The sequence below is a fragment of the Corylus avellana genome, chromosome ca5 (assembly GCF_901000735.1).
Source record: "Corylus avellana chromosome ca5, CavTom2PMs-1.0".
NCBI lineage: Eukaryota > Viridiplantae > Streptophyta > Magnoliopsida > Fagales > Betulaceae > Corylus > Corylus avellana.
This window is the reverse complement of record NC_081545.1, coordinates 11,892,362-11,909,048: the sequence shown is the minus strand read 5'-3', so window position 1 is coordinate 11,909,048 and position 16,687 is coordinate 11,892,362. Positions and strand designations below refer to the sequence as shown.

At 31.8% G+C, this 16,687-nt stretch overlaps 1 protein-coding gene across 1 annotated transcript; it reads left to right on the top strand.

Moving 5' to 3' along the window:
* The first annotated feature begins 3,213 nt into the window (after positions 1-3,213).
* LOC132183097 (fasciclin-like arabinogalactan protein 13) lies at positions 3,214-3,969 on the top strand. Its single transcript, XM_059596494.1, has one exon. The coding sequence runs from the start codon at positions 3,214-3,216 to the stop codon at positions 3,961-3,963; it is 750 nt and encodes a 249-aa protein (XP_059452477.1). The 3' UTR covers positions 3,964-3,969.
* The last annotated feature ends 12,718 nt before the right edge of the window (positions 3,970-16,687 follow it).

Here is a 16,687-nt window from a genome sequence, read left to right as displayed (position 1 = left end):
CCAGGGCACCTTGGGGGGTCCACCCCAAGGTGCTTTGGGGGTGGTGCAACCACCCCTAGGTCTTGCCAATGGGTGGCCAGCCACCCAATGGGGTTGCCGGCCACCCCTTAAATTTTAGGTTTTCTTTTTTAAAATTAGGGTTAAAATAAAATAAAAGATAACAAGTGGTTTTTTAAAAAATCTATTTCATTTCATAAGGAATAGCTATTCCACTCATTTTTTAGAGGAATAACTATTATTGTGTGCATGAGATTAGTTATTCCTATGAAAATAATTATTCCTAAGAATAGACTCATACCAAACAAAAGAATAACTATTTCATAGGAATAGTCATTCCATTCCAAGGGTTTATTCCGCAAACCAAACGGGTTCGAAGTCTTTTGTTATTGTCGGTTTACTCTTTAGGTTCTCAATTTTTGTGTTTTTCTTAGTTTTACCTACAATATCAATTTATTTTTTAATGAATTATTTAACATTTGTTAATATGTTATTGCATTGGAGTGTTCATTATGCGTCAAATGAGAGATGTGATGGATAACAAATTATTAATTTAGACAATAAAATGATGAAGGAACCTTATTAATTTTAAACTTTAACAAAACCGAAGGACTATATTTTTTAAATTGAAAAATCAATAATTAAATTCAAATCTGAAAACTTATGGACTAAATATAATTTTTTTCTTAAATAATAATAATAATAAAAATCTTAGCCGTACAAACAATTTGTCCTAATCTAAACTTTGAACTTCGCATTACATCACAACCGAAAAACAAAAGTACTGACTAAAAAATTTTTAGTGAATAAACCCAAAATACTTACTATTTTTACCTAAAAGTTTAAACCGATAAAAAAAAATTGTGAATTGAATCATTCAATTAACACTTTAAAATATCACATCAAAGCCAAAAAACAAACCCTAAAAAATTTTGCATTAAACATTAATGTGTTTGCATTAAAACGTTGATGGAACAATTAGAAGGTCCACATTCACCAATATTTGTAGGGACAAACACAATTATGGGCACAATGGGACTTACAAAAACATATTTCTAATATGTTAAAGTATATTATTTTTCGCATCATTGTTAGAAATTAGTATTATAGTTGGGTAACCCACATGATTAGTTATGCCAGGCTGCAAAGTTGAGGACATGTACCATATATTTGTCCTCCTTCGATTAAAATATGTTGATGATTAGGTAATGAGATTCTGAATTGGGATGGAAATCTTCGTTGGGTTCAAGTCTATCCCAACGTGTGGCCAATTTTCTGTGGGATTGGAAGGCAAAGGTTGAAGAGCATTTGACATGCCATTATCAAGGAATGGGAGCTGTTACACTACCCAATGTTGCACATCTATTAGAGCATCTTTAACATATGATATTAAAACTTTAATATTGTGTATATTTGGTTAATATTGAAGAACCTTTGATATGCCATTATATATTAAGGATCTAGATTCATATCTAGCCATTCAAACAGTAAATGTGAAAGAGCTTTTATGACGCATGACGGAAGGAAAATATCATAAAATAAAAATAGATTCAATATTGAACAGTCTCACGGGCAAATAATGAAATTTGGCAAAGTCTCACCACCAAAAGGAGGAAGAGTCACACTTATCTCACTCAAAAAAACGTAGTTCTTTATTCATCTAGTCTAAGCTGTTACAAAAGAATACTTAAATAGACTAACAAAAAAATCATAAACCTAATTTGACTGACTTTGGGCTAAGCCCATTATTAAATTACAAAATAACTTAAAATTGTGGTCAAGCTCATTACTGAATTACAAACAAAACCGATAACCTTCTAATAATCTAAACAAAACTAAAATTCTAGATTATTTATTTTTCATCCTACATCACTTTATGGAGCTCATCTATCGTAACAAATAGATGAATTGCTCAAAACTTGTTCGAATAAATAAGTATCATATATATTTTTTCACATTTGTTGACCGAATTGTCAGCAATTCGAGCAGCACGCAAATTTAATAAGAATCTCAATTTGGAAGCTAAAGATTGAGACTACCCAATAGGTATCTATTTACAAGTTCTTGTAAATAACTCCATGATGAAGATTGAGACTAAGCTTCTACAGAGATGGCTTGTCAAGTAAATTCTGATATAGGAAGAATGGTTCAAAGTAGTAGCCCATAGGTTAATCGAGGGCCAACTTCTCCTCACAACAATATTGCTTGCACCACCTTCTATATGTTGGGCCGCGTGATTAAAAGAAATCTGAACATGCATTGACCAAACTTCAACTTGCAAGTAAACAACCTATAATTTGCCAATCATCCACTAATATAATATTATTGCAAGTACAATGACAACTTATAAACGTTGAATTTTTTTTTTTTTCTTTCTTTTTTGGTGATAGAAAAGGACATGCCCTTTGAATTTTTTTCCTTCTATTTTGGTGATTAAAATAAAGTAAAATAAGAAAAAAATGCCCATATATTTGGATTAGTTTAGCCTTCTACCTAGATTTTTTTTTTTTTTGGACATGTCTGCACAAAAGAGAGGAATGGAAGGATGAGATTCGAACTAGTGACATCTGTTCCATGAAGCGTGACCCTCAGCTGATTAAGTGACCTTTAGAAACCTACCTAACTAGATAGATCTATTAACTTTCTGATCCAATTAACAAAGAGGAATTGGAGCATTGTACTATGTCATAGCACTATATTAACTATTTAATTTGAATACAATTACAAAATTAATTAGAAAGCTTGGTGATAATTTCATGCATGCATGGTACTAAGTTAAACCTTTTGCATCACTTATGGTTTATGTTCAAGGCAAAACAAAAATATATACTTCTCTAATTTCTATTCTCTTTTACATTCTGTAGAAATATATAATAAGAAAAAGAGAACGGAAACAGAGAAAGAAGAAAAGATAGGCAAAGACGTACTCTTATCTTTATGGCTACATCTTGACTATATTGAATTTAGTGTATTATCTGTATTACAATGGTTTCTATTAATAAAAACACTTGAGAAAATAGAACAAAGCCTTAATATAGAGAGTATAAAGATATTCTAATACATTTAAATATCAATTTATAAGTTTTTAATTGGGTTTTGGATTGATTCAATTAAGCCTATGGCCAGCGCATTCCAACAAACTCCAGCGGACATCTTATCCCATAAATCCCCTTTCACTCTCTCCTTCACCACGACCACCCACCTTCAACCAGCATTATGGCTTCCACACCTCTTTCTCTCATTCTCTTAACCCTCATCAACCTGCAACTCCTCCTCCTCCTTTCACCTCAAACCCAAGCCCAAACCCCCTCGGCCCCGGCGCCATCTCCCTCCGGCCCCATCAACGTCACTGGAATCCTCGACAAAAACGGGCAATACACCACCCTCATTCGCCTCCTCAATGAGACCCAAGTGGGCAACCAAATCGTGAGCCAGCTCAACAGCTCCACTGAGGGCATGAGCCTCTTTGCCCCCACCGACAATGCCTTCAACAACCTCGCATCCGGAGCTTTAAACGGCCTAAACGACCAACAAAAAGTCCAGCTTGTTCAGTACCACGTCACCCCTAAATACTACTCTGTTTCCGATCTCCTAACGGTCTCCAACCCCGTCCGCACTCAAGCCTCCGGCGCAACCGGCGTCTGGGGCCTTAACTTCACTGGCAAGGGCAACCAAGTCAATGTCTCAACGGGGCTCGTTGTCACACAAATCAACAACCTGTTAAGACAACAATTTCCTTTCGCGGTTTACCAGGTAGACCAGGTGCTGTTGCCGGAGGAATTGTTCGGAGCTAAACCTCCCGCTTCAGCACCGGCGCCGGCAAAAACCCCATCAGGCAGCCCGAACACCAAGACAAACAGCACCGCCGGCGGGGCACTGGCGCCTACGGGTGCGGGTGGGAGGAATCTGGTGGGTTGGGGTTTGGCTCTTGTGCTTGGGTTAGCGTGCATGGCAGCTCTCTCTTAAGCAAGAGACTAATTTTTTTTTTTTTTTTTTCCTTCTGTTTTCTTTTTTGTTTAATCGCATGAGTTATTTGGGGTTTTCATGCCATTTTTCTTCCTTGTTTGTTCTTCTTTTGTTATGATACGTGTTTGTTTCCACGTTTTGGCTCAATTCAATGCAAAGTGAGTGTTTGATAAACTATCACAAAATCTATTTTTTGACAAAATTCCCAAAAAAATTATTTATTTATTTATTTCCTCTCCGTCTTGATAAGTAAGAACATCTCACATGCAGCAAATGTAGAACGTGGGGAAAGAGAGATAAACAATGCTTAATTATAATACAGAATATGTGAGCTAGTGAACTACCTCATTGTGTGACATTTCAGAAAGAGTGAAGAGTTTTTAAAAACAAATTAAACTTTGTTTAACATGGAGTTATAATTAGCTCTAGCCTGGATATATGTGTCCTTGAATGTTGACTAAAAATGGTAGATCGATTGAGGACGATTGCTAGCTAGCTAGCTTTGATCTTGTTCGTAGGATTGATGTTGCTCCAATATCGATTCTTGGGAATCTTATTATCTAACCTACTTGTCCACCTTTTTCCAATTTGGTGAGACCATGTGACATGATTTCTTACTTACTCCAAATTTTTCACAACTAGTCAATTTGAAACTTTTAAATTTTTTTATAATTTTTTAGAAAGTTCAGTTTCACTTGATAAATAAGTAATGTGAAACTTAATACTCATGATTATCTTTATAAGTCACACACTCTATGTGAGTTACTCCTTATCGTATCAATATGGGACCGGAGTGTTATTACAATAACTGATTAATCTTAAATTAGGCGATCGAGCAAAATTTTCTCAATTTATAATCTAATGTTACTTCAAATGTTTTCAATTTAACTGATGTTCTATATACATTTAGATTCAGCTTGAGAGTCGGGTATTATACTTGTATTAATTTGCCACACGATCTATATATATAGCTGCTTTCTCCATATAGATCTATTCAAGTTCTATAAATCAAGCTAATTTAAATCATTTATTTGGATTTTGATTCTTGATTTGGAGGAGGGACTTGAGTCTAAGCTTTATCACAGTCTGGTGCGGCTATTTTTTGGTATTGTTTCAAAGACGTAAATGAGATAGAGCCAACCCTAGGACTGTCAATTTTCAACACAACTTGCTAATTTAACACAAACTCAACACGAAATTAGTGAGTATGGTTGAGGGGTTTGACCCATTTTATTTAAATTGGTTGGATTAGAGTTGATATACATAGGCTTATACTTATGCATTGACATGACTTGAACTCGACATATGACATTTAGGGCTGGCTTTTTTTACACAAACCCAACATGAAATTAACAAGTTATGGTTGATGGGTTTAATCCTTTTAATTAGATAGGTTAGCTAGGTTATAGTTGACAGATAAGTCTTATACTAACCCAACATGAAATTAAGGAGTTAGGGTTAAGGGATTTAACATGTTTAATTAATTGGGTTAAGTTAGAATTGACCTATAAATCTTATATTTATACCTTGACACAACACGAATCTAACACGCAAATACGAATTACATAGACCTTTCAATCAAGCCTAGCATATTGAAAACTGTTTTCTTCTTTTTCTTCTTGAGAAATAATTGCCCTTTCAATAAGTGGGAGTGGGTACATAGGAAAAGCCACTAAAAAAGTAAACCCAATATACTATCATATTGTGTTCGTTTCTATTTGGGCCCATAGTAATCTACCAAAAGAAAGAGGAAAAATTTTCTTTACCAAATAAAAACAAAAGAATTTTGTGCCCATCTCTCTTTTGCAAATCTACCTCTACAAGATTTTCACTTGTCTCACATATTCATTACTAAATTTGCTTATTTCTTATACGGATATGAACAAAATATAAACAAAAGATGAAAACTAAACATTTCTCACCAAAAGAAAATAGTTTTCATTTTTGGTCTCCAAGAAGAGAAATTAAAGAAATTTGTCAAATGGGACTATTCATTGGAAGTGGGTTTCTAAAGCAATTTTCAAAAATTGAGCTAGAACTAGCTAGGCCCATACTTTTCATTTGTGAGAGCAACCTATATGGGCCTTTTAAAGCCCAAATCCTTCATCTGGATCCTCCACATTTGACTACTTGAATAAACCGTTTATTTAGACTTTGGAAATATCATGATTGAACAATTTGAACTTACAATCAAAAGATATATTGAACATTACTTTGCCGTAAAAAAAGAGACAAAAATAAAAGATGTTACCTCTTTTGTTGGCACGTTTAAGCCGCCTTCATGACTATCTTACAATAGAAGTCATAATTGATTAGTGTGATAAAACTATACTTTTTACTTTTTTGTTTTGAGTCGACGTAAAAGTAAAAATAATTTTAAATGTATTGCGAGTATTTTATTACTTTATTGCTAAAAAATAAAAGAATTATCCTAAAAAACATGGTCAAACCACCTCAATTATCGGCCGATTGGTAACCCATTTCTCCATCTCTTTTCCCTTTTTCCTAATTTTTTTCTAAAAAAAAAAAGTTAATTTTAAAATATTCTAATCTTTTTCACTTTTTATTATTATTTAAATAAACAAATTACTATAAAATAATTTATTTTTTTTTACTTTTTCATACCAAAAAAAAAAAATTCAAAATTTCTTTCTACTTTATATTACATCAATCACTTTCTAATAAATAAATTTTTTTAAAAAAAACTTTATTGTTGATGGGCTTATTTGGTAAAGGTTTTACTTTATTGTTCAAGATGATGGGCTTATTTGGTAAAGGTTTTGGAGGTGGATTTTTTTTTTAAAAAAAAAAACTTTAAAAAACCCTCCTAAAACTTCCACGCCTTTTGAAACTATCTTCTTGAAGTTTAAAAACTCTTAATTAAGGATATTGAACTTTCAATTTCTTTCGATTATTCATTTTCCGTTAAATCTTGTCAAAATTTTTAAAATATCCATTTTTTTATTTTAAAAAATAAAATAAAAAATTGTAAAGATTTAGAAGTTTCTTTTTTTATTATTAAAAAAACATATTTGCAATACTTTTTATTTCTTTATTAAAAAAATATTGGTATTTTATGAATTTTGACAAGATTTAATGTACAATCTTAACGAAATAGGATAATTGAAAAAAATTGAAAATTCAATACCTTTAATTGAGATTTTTATACTTTGGAGAGTAGTGTCAAAACGAGTGAAAGTTCAGGGGTTTCGTGAAGTTTTCCTTTTTTCGTTTTTCTTTTTGTTTAAGTGAACAATAAAGTATTTAATCCTTCTAGAAGATCAAAAAATAATGGGCTTAAAACTCAAATCATGTCTTGAACTCAACCACCAGTTTCTAGATTCAAATAACATGCATTGAATTAAAGATATGGCATGATTGATATATATGCATACTTTGAATTCAAAAGGTCATGCAATTTTGAGAGAAAGAAAGTGCAGTGTATTTCGTTTCTAAGTAATGTAAATGTTTTCCAAACATCACTATTCAAAAATCGGCTGCCCCTATGCTTTAATCTAATGGGTTTAGTTGGGACCCATTTTTTGGTTGAATGGAATGGGTGTTTGATCTGGTCTTCCCTTTGCCACACGTTTTCTTTTGAGATTATTGGACTGTTTAGAGCTGGTTCCAACCCAATTCTTCTTTCAATATTTGTGAACTCATGACGAGTGTTGTGGTCCAAAGCAAACTTTTTTTTATACTTCTTTTTTTTCTACTAGAAAAACTTCCCTCGTGTTAGGATAATGGTTAAGAAGATTCATCAATTTTTAATTTTAAAAAATGCGTGTGAGAATTATATGTTATAAAATCACATGTTAGTTTAGTATATTAGATTGGAGGAATTTCCTTTTACATTAAAAATAAAATAAAAAATAAAAAATAACCGTCGGCCCCTTGATGGCTTGACAACCTAACCGTCTAACACCCCATAAGCTTAACCAACTACCAAGATCCAAATGTACTCACCAAAGGAACGTCATCAAGCATGCAATTGCATGCCCTCCGCCAACTCAGCTAATCAAACATCCAGACCATGTTGTCCCTTCTAACAGATTAAGGAAGAGAATTTTCACATCAGGTAAATGAATTCTTGGTGGGAGTTTCTCAAACCCTAGTAGGGTGTCGGCCTATATAAAAAAGCTCATGTAAACCTCACAAGTATGCAATCTAATTCATAGTTAAACTCTACCAAATACCCTTTTATCGTACGCTTCCTATCTTGAGTGCCAAAGTGACTTTACCGAATAGTGAAGCCTTCTAATCTTTTCCCTTTTTATGTAGAGCTTCTCCTTAAAATACAGTCTTGACGATACTGTTGGTCCTTCGACCAACACATGTAGGTTTTTTTTCCTAGTAAACAAGATTAATTGGCGTATAAGTATTAATAATCCTAAATTTGATGGCAATTGATATACTTGAAAGATACACTCTTGGTCAATGATAACTACATGGTAATTTATCCAACTACAGCTGGACTCGAGTCAGATGGTTTTGTTAAATATGAATATATATGTACGATATCGACGACAACAACATCGTAATTTGACATTTGGCTGGAGACTAGTTGTGGTACTATATACACGTAGCTGTTCTTTGTGTACATGCATAATCCCTTGGCACAAAGTCTTCTCTAAATTGAGTTGAAATAAATTTATTAAATTAATATATATATATATATATATATATATATATATATTGTTGAATTTTTTTTTTCTTAAACTCAATTCAAAGAAAAACTTTATTCACCTCTTTGTAAAAAGTTTATGCAAATTACTAGTATCACTTAAGAATTAGGATCCTTTATAAATTAAATGAACTATAGAATATTCAATAACTTATATTGGAGGGTATTTTTGTCATTTCAAAAGTGAAAAGACAAAAATACTCTTGAAATATAAATAATTAGATACTCTCCCCTTAAATGAACTGGAGAGAATTTACTAATTTAGTTTCTTACAAGTTTACACAATGCTTTTATTATTTTTTGGTATAAAAATATGAAGCCGCCTTAGCATTTAATTCAAGTCCATCAAGAGTTGTCTATAAGAAGTAGCTCAATCGGCAGTAGATTACACTTCATGAAGTGGAAGTCACTAATTCGAATCTTTCCTCCCTTCTCTTGATACCAACCCAAGAAATATCGGCAAAATTGTAAAGCATACGAGTAACGTCATTAATCTAATTTTTTTTTTTTAAAAAAATAACTGTTAGTTCCTGTGTTGGCTTAATTCAGTTCCAAAATGCAGAGGTTACTGTTCACAAGCTCAAACACTGATATAGAATGCTCAGAATCCAATCTCCACCGTTCATAATGTAGATTCATGTGTTATGAATGTCCCTGCAAAATTTCATCTCAATCGGACCACAAACGCCCATCGATCGGGGCTGTTGATCAAGACTGGACAGCATTTCCAGAATGCTGTTTCACCCATGTCCGGACATGCCTTCCCCGGGTCCGGACCTCATTTCCAGAAACTCAAATTTTGCTCCGCAAAGCCGTGTCCGGACAGCCCATTAACATGTCCGGACACCCCGTAAGTTTGAGGCCCAAAAACGTGATTTTAAGTGGTTTAGGTCTAGGGTTTTGTCGGGGGTATATATACATCAATATAAAAGAGAGAGGCACAAATTTTCACCCCCAGAGAGTTCGTCGGAGGCTGTGCTAAGAGAGATCATATGTGGTGAGCGTTAAATTGAATCTCTTAGAGTTTTAGTTATTCCTTTGATAAATCTACGGTTGAGAAGTCTATCGGAAGGGTCCGGTAAAGGAGAATCACGTTGAAGAAGATTGTGAGCAAGGAGACTAGTTGTAGGCTTGTCGATCTTACAGAGCCAAGGTCTTGCAAAGGGTTGTAAGTGTTCCTAGTGTCTGTAATCTCTAGATAATCTTTTGATAGTGATTTCCTGGGTTTGGCTGCCCCGGAGAGGTTTTACTTTTAGAACGTTTTCTAAAAGGTTTCCTCTTCGTAACCAAAATATATGTGTCTGCCTTTTTATTGCTTTATATATTTTGGGTGATTGAATTGTTTATTGCTTCATAATATTAATTCCGCATAAATTGTGATAAACAAGTTTTTGGAGTCGGCATAGCGTTTTTCAATAACGTCATTAATCTAAAATAAGTATTGAAGTGATGCATGATTAACGTCAGCTGGTTGGAGTTTTCCAAGTCTTACGTCTTGCCATTTGGCAATTCCTTGATCAATTTTTTATTTTTTTAATAGAAAGAGGGAAAGGATACAAAGGCCTTGATCTAATTTATTTGTACACATCAGCGTCTGACGTGTTGATGTCATTTGCACATACTGTCCTCACCGCCATAATAAAAGATGTTCAAATGGGTAATGTTAAGGAGGTGTGTATTTAATATTTAAAAAGTTTTTTTGTTTTAAAAAAAAAAAAAAAAAGTGTTGTTCGGTAAAAAAAAATTATCAAAATGAACTTTTAGCAAAAGCTTAAAAATAAAGTTTTTACTAAAAAACTTTTTTTATTCAAAAACTATATTTCTCAAACATGTTCTAAGTATCCACATTTTGTCCATTAAATTTGGTGTGGCGTGGTTTTTTCGAACCAAAAAACTCATTTCTATTAATAGAATATTATGGAGAACAACGCTACATCAAATTCGGAAGATCAAAGGTAGATATATATTTGAATGATGTATAGAAATGATATATATATATATAGTTTCATTAAATTTTTGTATTACCTGCAAATCTAACACAAATTCAATACAAAATTAAAATATTAAGATTGAAGAGTTTGACCCGTTTAATTAAATATATCGAGTTAAGGTTAACATATATAATTTTATATACATATCTCAACACAATTCAAACCCGACACGCAATCACGAATTATCACCCCTAATTACCTCATGGTTGGGAACTAGTTGATTTTGGGTTTGTTAAATCAAACAATTTATATCTGATTTTTTTTTTTTTCAGATTTTTCAATTATTTTAGGTAAAAAATTGATATTATGTTCGTCTTAGTTCCTACATCTCCATCACTCAGTCAGAAGTAATTTCTCTTTCAAGAATGATTGCAAGGTGATTCTCTGAATTATTATACTTATTTCCTACTTCGTACTTCCCTAAAACATTCTAACTTTTGCTATCCGTCCGGCATCAATTCTTCCTATGTTCCAATTAACAGGATTGTTTCCGGTAAAAAAAAACACTTTATCATAGAGAAAGAACTATAATAAGTGCCTACCCAATTTTGTCATAAATTTGTTATATTCAATTATTGGACCATTTAACCAATTCTAGATATTTCACCAAATTCTCTTTTAGCATTTTTAGAACATAACATCATATAAATGTTTGGTGTCATTATCTTATATAAGATGAGTTTATACGGTTTGCTTAATTTGTAATTAAATTTTTGCGGTATTAAAATAAGATTTTTTTTTTTTTTTCTCTAAGAGGTAGTTCATTCGGTTGGGGTCACGCCTAATGAAGTGGAAGTCATTAGTTCAAATCTTCCGTCCCCTTTTGTACGGACATGTAAAAAAAAAAAAAAAAATTATTCAATGATCTTAATGTAAAAATGGCGTGTAACCAAAGGAAAATTGTGCACTGCAAAGCACCTGATGTAAACTCTGATTAGAGTTGAAACACGTGGGGGTACGAGACAAGAGACAATGACTGACATAAGCAGGTGACGATGATTGGTGAGTTACTATTTTCATGACGTCATGATGGCGTCAGGAAGCGAGAAAGTCGGGTGGTCTCTGCCAGGTGGTAGACAAATACAGGTGGTGAGTGTTCGATCTTGGAAGACTGGAACCCAAGGCTGGTGACGTGATGTGAAGGTGGAGTTATCCATCCACGTGGCGGGGCCTAGTGGTGACATCACACCACATGGATCATGATGTATGAGTGAAATTAACGTTGCCCTTTTCCTGACGTGGGCTTTGCGCACCGTTCCGCGAAAGGCTCTTCTGGCCTGTCGTTTTCTCTTTTTTATTTTATTTTATTATTTTATTTTAATTTTTTATTTTATATTTAATATTTTTAATATTTCTTTTCTTTTCTTTTTACCCCCTCTCTTAGAGGCCTTCAATTGTATTGTTGGAATTTTTTTTATTTTTTCACAGAAAATTTAAATAATTTATAAAAAAAAAATATGGCTCGTTGTTGAATAAATATAAAAGTTAGCTAGAAAAAAAAAAATCAAGAAGAGTTTAGTAGTCATGACTCATGAATAGAGTGGTGATATTACGCATGTCAACGTGAGTGTACATTGTCTCACACTAGTGTGAATAGTAACAAAAAAATATTAAAAATATTAAAATAATAATTTTTGGTTACTGTTCACACCAGCGTGAGGCATTGTGCACTCACGTTGGCGTGCGTAATATCACTGCTTGTCATGAATAACTTGAATATTTGAACATGAATCGATGAAGTCATAGCATTATTCAAAGAGATTCATGATGCTTTTTGTAATTCCTGTCATGACTTGACACAATTATGTCATTTACCTTCAAAAAATTCCTTGAGGAATATCAAAGTTTGAGAGAATCTTTTGTATAGGTCACCGCCTTAATCCACTTGGTTATTATTATTTATATAGGAAAAATATAATTTAGCTTCTCAAACTATCAGTTATTTTTATTTTAACTTCTTAATATTCAAAAAGTGATAAAATAGCCATCCAAACTACAAAAAAATTACAATTTAGCCATTATGTTAGTCAATACCATCAAATAGAATGAAAAATGCAAAACAACCTCATTTTTTGAGGTTAAGTTACTAAAATGCTCTTTTGAAAAAAAAAAAAAAAAAAAAACAAGTGGTTTAGGGGTGGCTCGCTGGCCACCCCATAGGCCATGGGGGTGGCCAGCGAGCCACCCCCAAGCCATGGGGGTGGCTAGGCGGCCACCCCCAACTTGTGGGATGGCCACCCAACCACACCCACAGGTTTGGGGGTGGCCGCCCAGCCACACCCACGTCTGTGGGTGGCTGGTGAGCCACCCCTAAATGTTACCATTGTTTTTTATTTTATTTTATTTTTTCTCAAAATGATGTCGTTTTGGGTGGCATTTTTTAAATTGATTTTTTTTTTCTTTTTCTAAAATGGTATTTTAGTAACTTAATCTTGTCAAAACGACATAGTATTGAATTTTTCATCCTATTTGATGGTAATGACTAACGGAGTGATGAAATTACAATTGATTGGTAGTTTGTGGACTACTTTATTACTTTTTGAATATTAGGTAGCTAAAATGAAAATAACTAGTAGTTTAGGGGGCTAAATTATATTTTTTCCTATTTATATTCATGAGTATAAATAATACCACAAATTATCATTAGATGACGGATTTTTTTTATTATTATTGAAAAGTAAGCTTTATTAAACAAAATCAAAGAATGCATAAGTAAGCTAATTTAATTATTAAAAAAATAGAGCGTGAAATGAAGCTTATGTAATGATGCCTTTGTATGAGTTGTGCTAATTAATAAATGAACATTCATCCACTCATACCTTTATTTATTTATTTATTTTTAACTTTGCAAAAAAGAAATTTATTTTAAAAGAAGGAATAAATTTAAAACATGGGTCAAATAAGATTGCACCGGAATATCCGCTAAAACTTGAAAAGACAAAAGTTGTTTGAATAGGGGAAAAAAAATTGTCCCCATACTATACTTTTATTTAATTCTCATTTATAAATTGATTTGACGGTGTTTAGTAATAAACACTACTACATTAATTTAAAAATAATTATAAGAATTAGTCCAATAAAATTAAAATTAAAACTAAAACATAGTATTTAACATTTCCCTAAAAAAATATCTCAAGTTGTACAGATTTGGTTTTACCTGTAGGAAGTAGTACTTGCGGCAATTCAATGGAAGAGTAGTTAGCTAACTTAGCTGGAACAAGGCATGCCGCATGTACACCGACTTATGCATTAATTGTATGGAAAATGATTTTCTTCAATTTAAATTCTCTCAATTTCTTCTATTTAGTGCATTTTGAAGGAAACATAATTCTCTCCAATCATCAAATGTGTTTTTTTTTTTTTTTTTTTAAAAGTTTGGCTATAGAGCGATCGGATCTCAATCATGACCCTAGAGCGGTCCAAATTACTAATTCCAAATTTGTACTATCAGTTACAACTTAAACTTTATAACCAAACCATCTCCTATAGCCAAGATGGGGTGGCCAACCATCCATTTTTTTTTAAAATTTTTTTTTTTTAATATAAAATAATATTTTATTATTATTTTTTGTTAGTGGAATATGTGTCTCATTTGTGGCTCTAAAATTTATAAAAAAAAAATAGTAGCCATGAAATAAATATTCTGGAGAAGATCCTATTCCATTTTGAAGGGTAGTAAATAGACAACACTACCCTTCAAAATGTATTAAATAGAGAAAATGAAGGGAATTTGAAATGGAGAGGATCCTTTTTCCTAATTGTATGTCGTAAGAATGAAAAAGTAATTATGGTTAGTGGTTATCCGCTAAAATTGCTAATTACAAGTTTACAACCACCTAAGTAGTTTGTAAAATGGGATAATTACCTCAGTTATTAAATAAGAGAAAACGGTTAATTGGTTGTTCTTTTTTTCTTTTTTTAAAAAAACAAAACGATATTGTTTATATGGTAATACCTTACCACATACAATGTCGTTTTTATACATTTTAAATATTTAAACACTACAACGACGTAGGCGGTTGGCGAGCGGTTATTAATAAGTAATACTATAAGTTTCTCTTATGTCCTTTTTGTGTTATTCTAAGAATGATATGACTGTTAAAATTATTATTGAATTTGTGATTGATCATTAGTAAATTTTGATCCAATTGTAATTTTAAAAATCACCCCATTCACCTCATTCTTAGGGTGAAATAAGAAGTATACAAGATGACTTAGTTGTTATTAACTGCTTGCTATTTCAGCCCTAAAATTATGAATGAGATAATCTATATCGCTAAAATAGCGGGTGGTTAACCACTAAGAGCATTCCCAATGGAGGAGCCATATTTTTATGTAAAATGGCTTCTCAAAACTCACTTTTATCTAGTTTAGCTAAGCTATTTTTAAATGTCTCTACATCCGATTAGCTATATTTCTATCTATTCTATTAAAATATTATTAAAAGTAAGAAAAGTTTTGGGAAAAAGAGAACATGTGAGAGAAAAAATTGAAATTTTTTTTTGAAAAAGAGAACATGTAGAGAAAAAGTAGGAAAATATTTGAGAAAAAAAAGAAAACAGGTGAGAGAAACAATGAAAAATAAAATAGCTTCCTTGAAAAGTGCTGCTACATTTAGCTTTTTTTTTTTAGCTCTTTCAATCAAATATCTATTTTACATTTTTTTTTTTGCTAATCCAATGTAGGAGGTTTTTAAACATTTAAAGAACTATTTTAAATAAAAGCAACATTTGACTCTTCTATTGAGAATGCTCTAAGAGCATTCCCAATGGAAGAGCCATATTTTTATGTAAAATGACTCTTCAAAATTCACTTTTATCTAGTTTAGTTAAGCCATTTTTAAGTATCTCCACATCCGATTAGCTATATTTCTTAAAAAAAAGTGAGAAAAGATTTGAGAAAAAGATAAAGCAGGAGAGAGAAACACTAAAAAATAAAATGGCTCCCTTAAAAAGGGCTGCTACATTTAACTTTTTTTTTAGCTCTTCTAATCAAATATCTATTTTACATATATTTACCATCCAATCTAGGCGCTGAACATTTGAAGAAGTTATTCTGTGAAGTAACATTTCCTTCCATTGGGAATGCTGATAAATATATATATATATATATATATATATATATATAGTTACGTATAGCTGATAAAGTTGAAGCTCATAAAAATTTGATAAACCTCATTTTCATGCCCACGTAATTGATTTTTATTTTAGGTAAATTCCAGACTTTCCAAGAACTACTACGTCGTCTCATACACCCATACACCGTGTACGCTTAGAAGGATAATTACGTGGAATTTTCCAAATGGGTACCCACAACAACATTGTCGTTTTCTTTTCTTTGTTTGGTGGACGTCACAATACGTTGAACCTATATATATTTATATAATTAAATAGGATTTTATAATTTTTATTCCAAGTCTTTTACACATTGTTGTGTTCATATGCCAGCCATTAAAGATTTATACTATTATATGATGATGATACACGTGAATTAGTAAGAAATTATAATAAAAGTTGTACACCAACCAATTTTCACTGTAATCATAAAATCTCAATCTCTTGTGTTTATCTTTTATCGAATAATGATTCACGTGAATATATATAATTTTTTATTTATTTTATTTGATAAATTTAATATATTTATCATTAGATTTGTGGACTCTACACAAATTTAATGGTGAATTCATCAATTCACTATAGAAATAGCTAAAAAATTGTTAAAAATAGAGTAAATTATATCGTTTCTCATCTTTTACCTATATATGCCTTTAATCCATAATTAATTTCTATTTTAATTTAAAATTAGCTATATGAATTACAAAAATGTACAAAAAAGGTATGAAATAATTTAGAGTGTATTTTGGCATTGCAATTTTGCAAACCAAAAGTACCATTTTAAATCAAATCACAAAAGGAAAATTGTTTGGTATTGTGATTTTAAAACTTACGATTTGAAAACGTTGAAAAAATTTGTATTTTAAAATCGTAGGCAAGTGGGTCGTATCTTTTTAAAAACATACAATCTTAAGGGTTAAATTGCAATTTTAAAA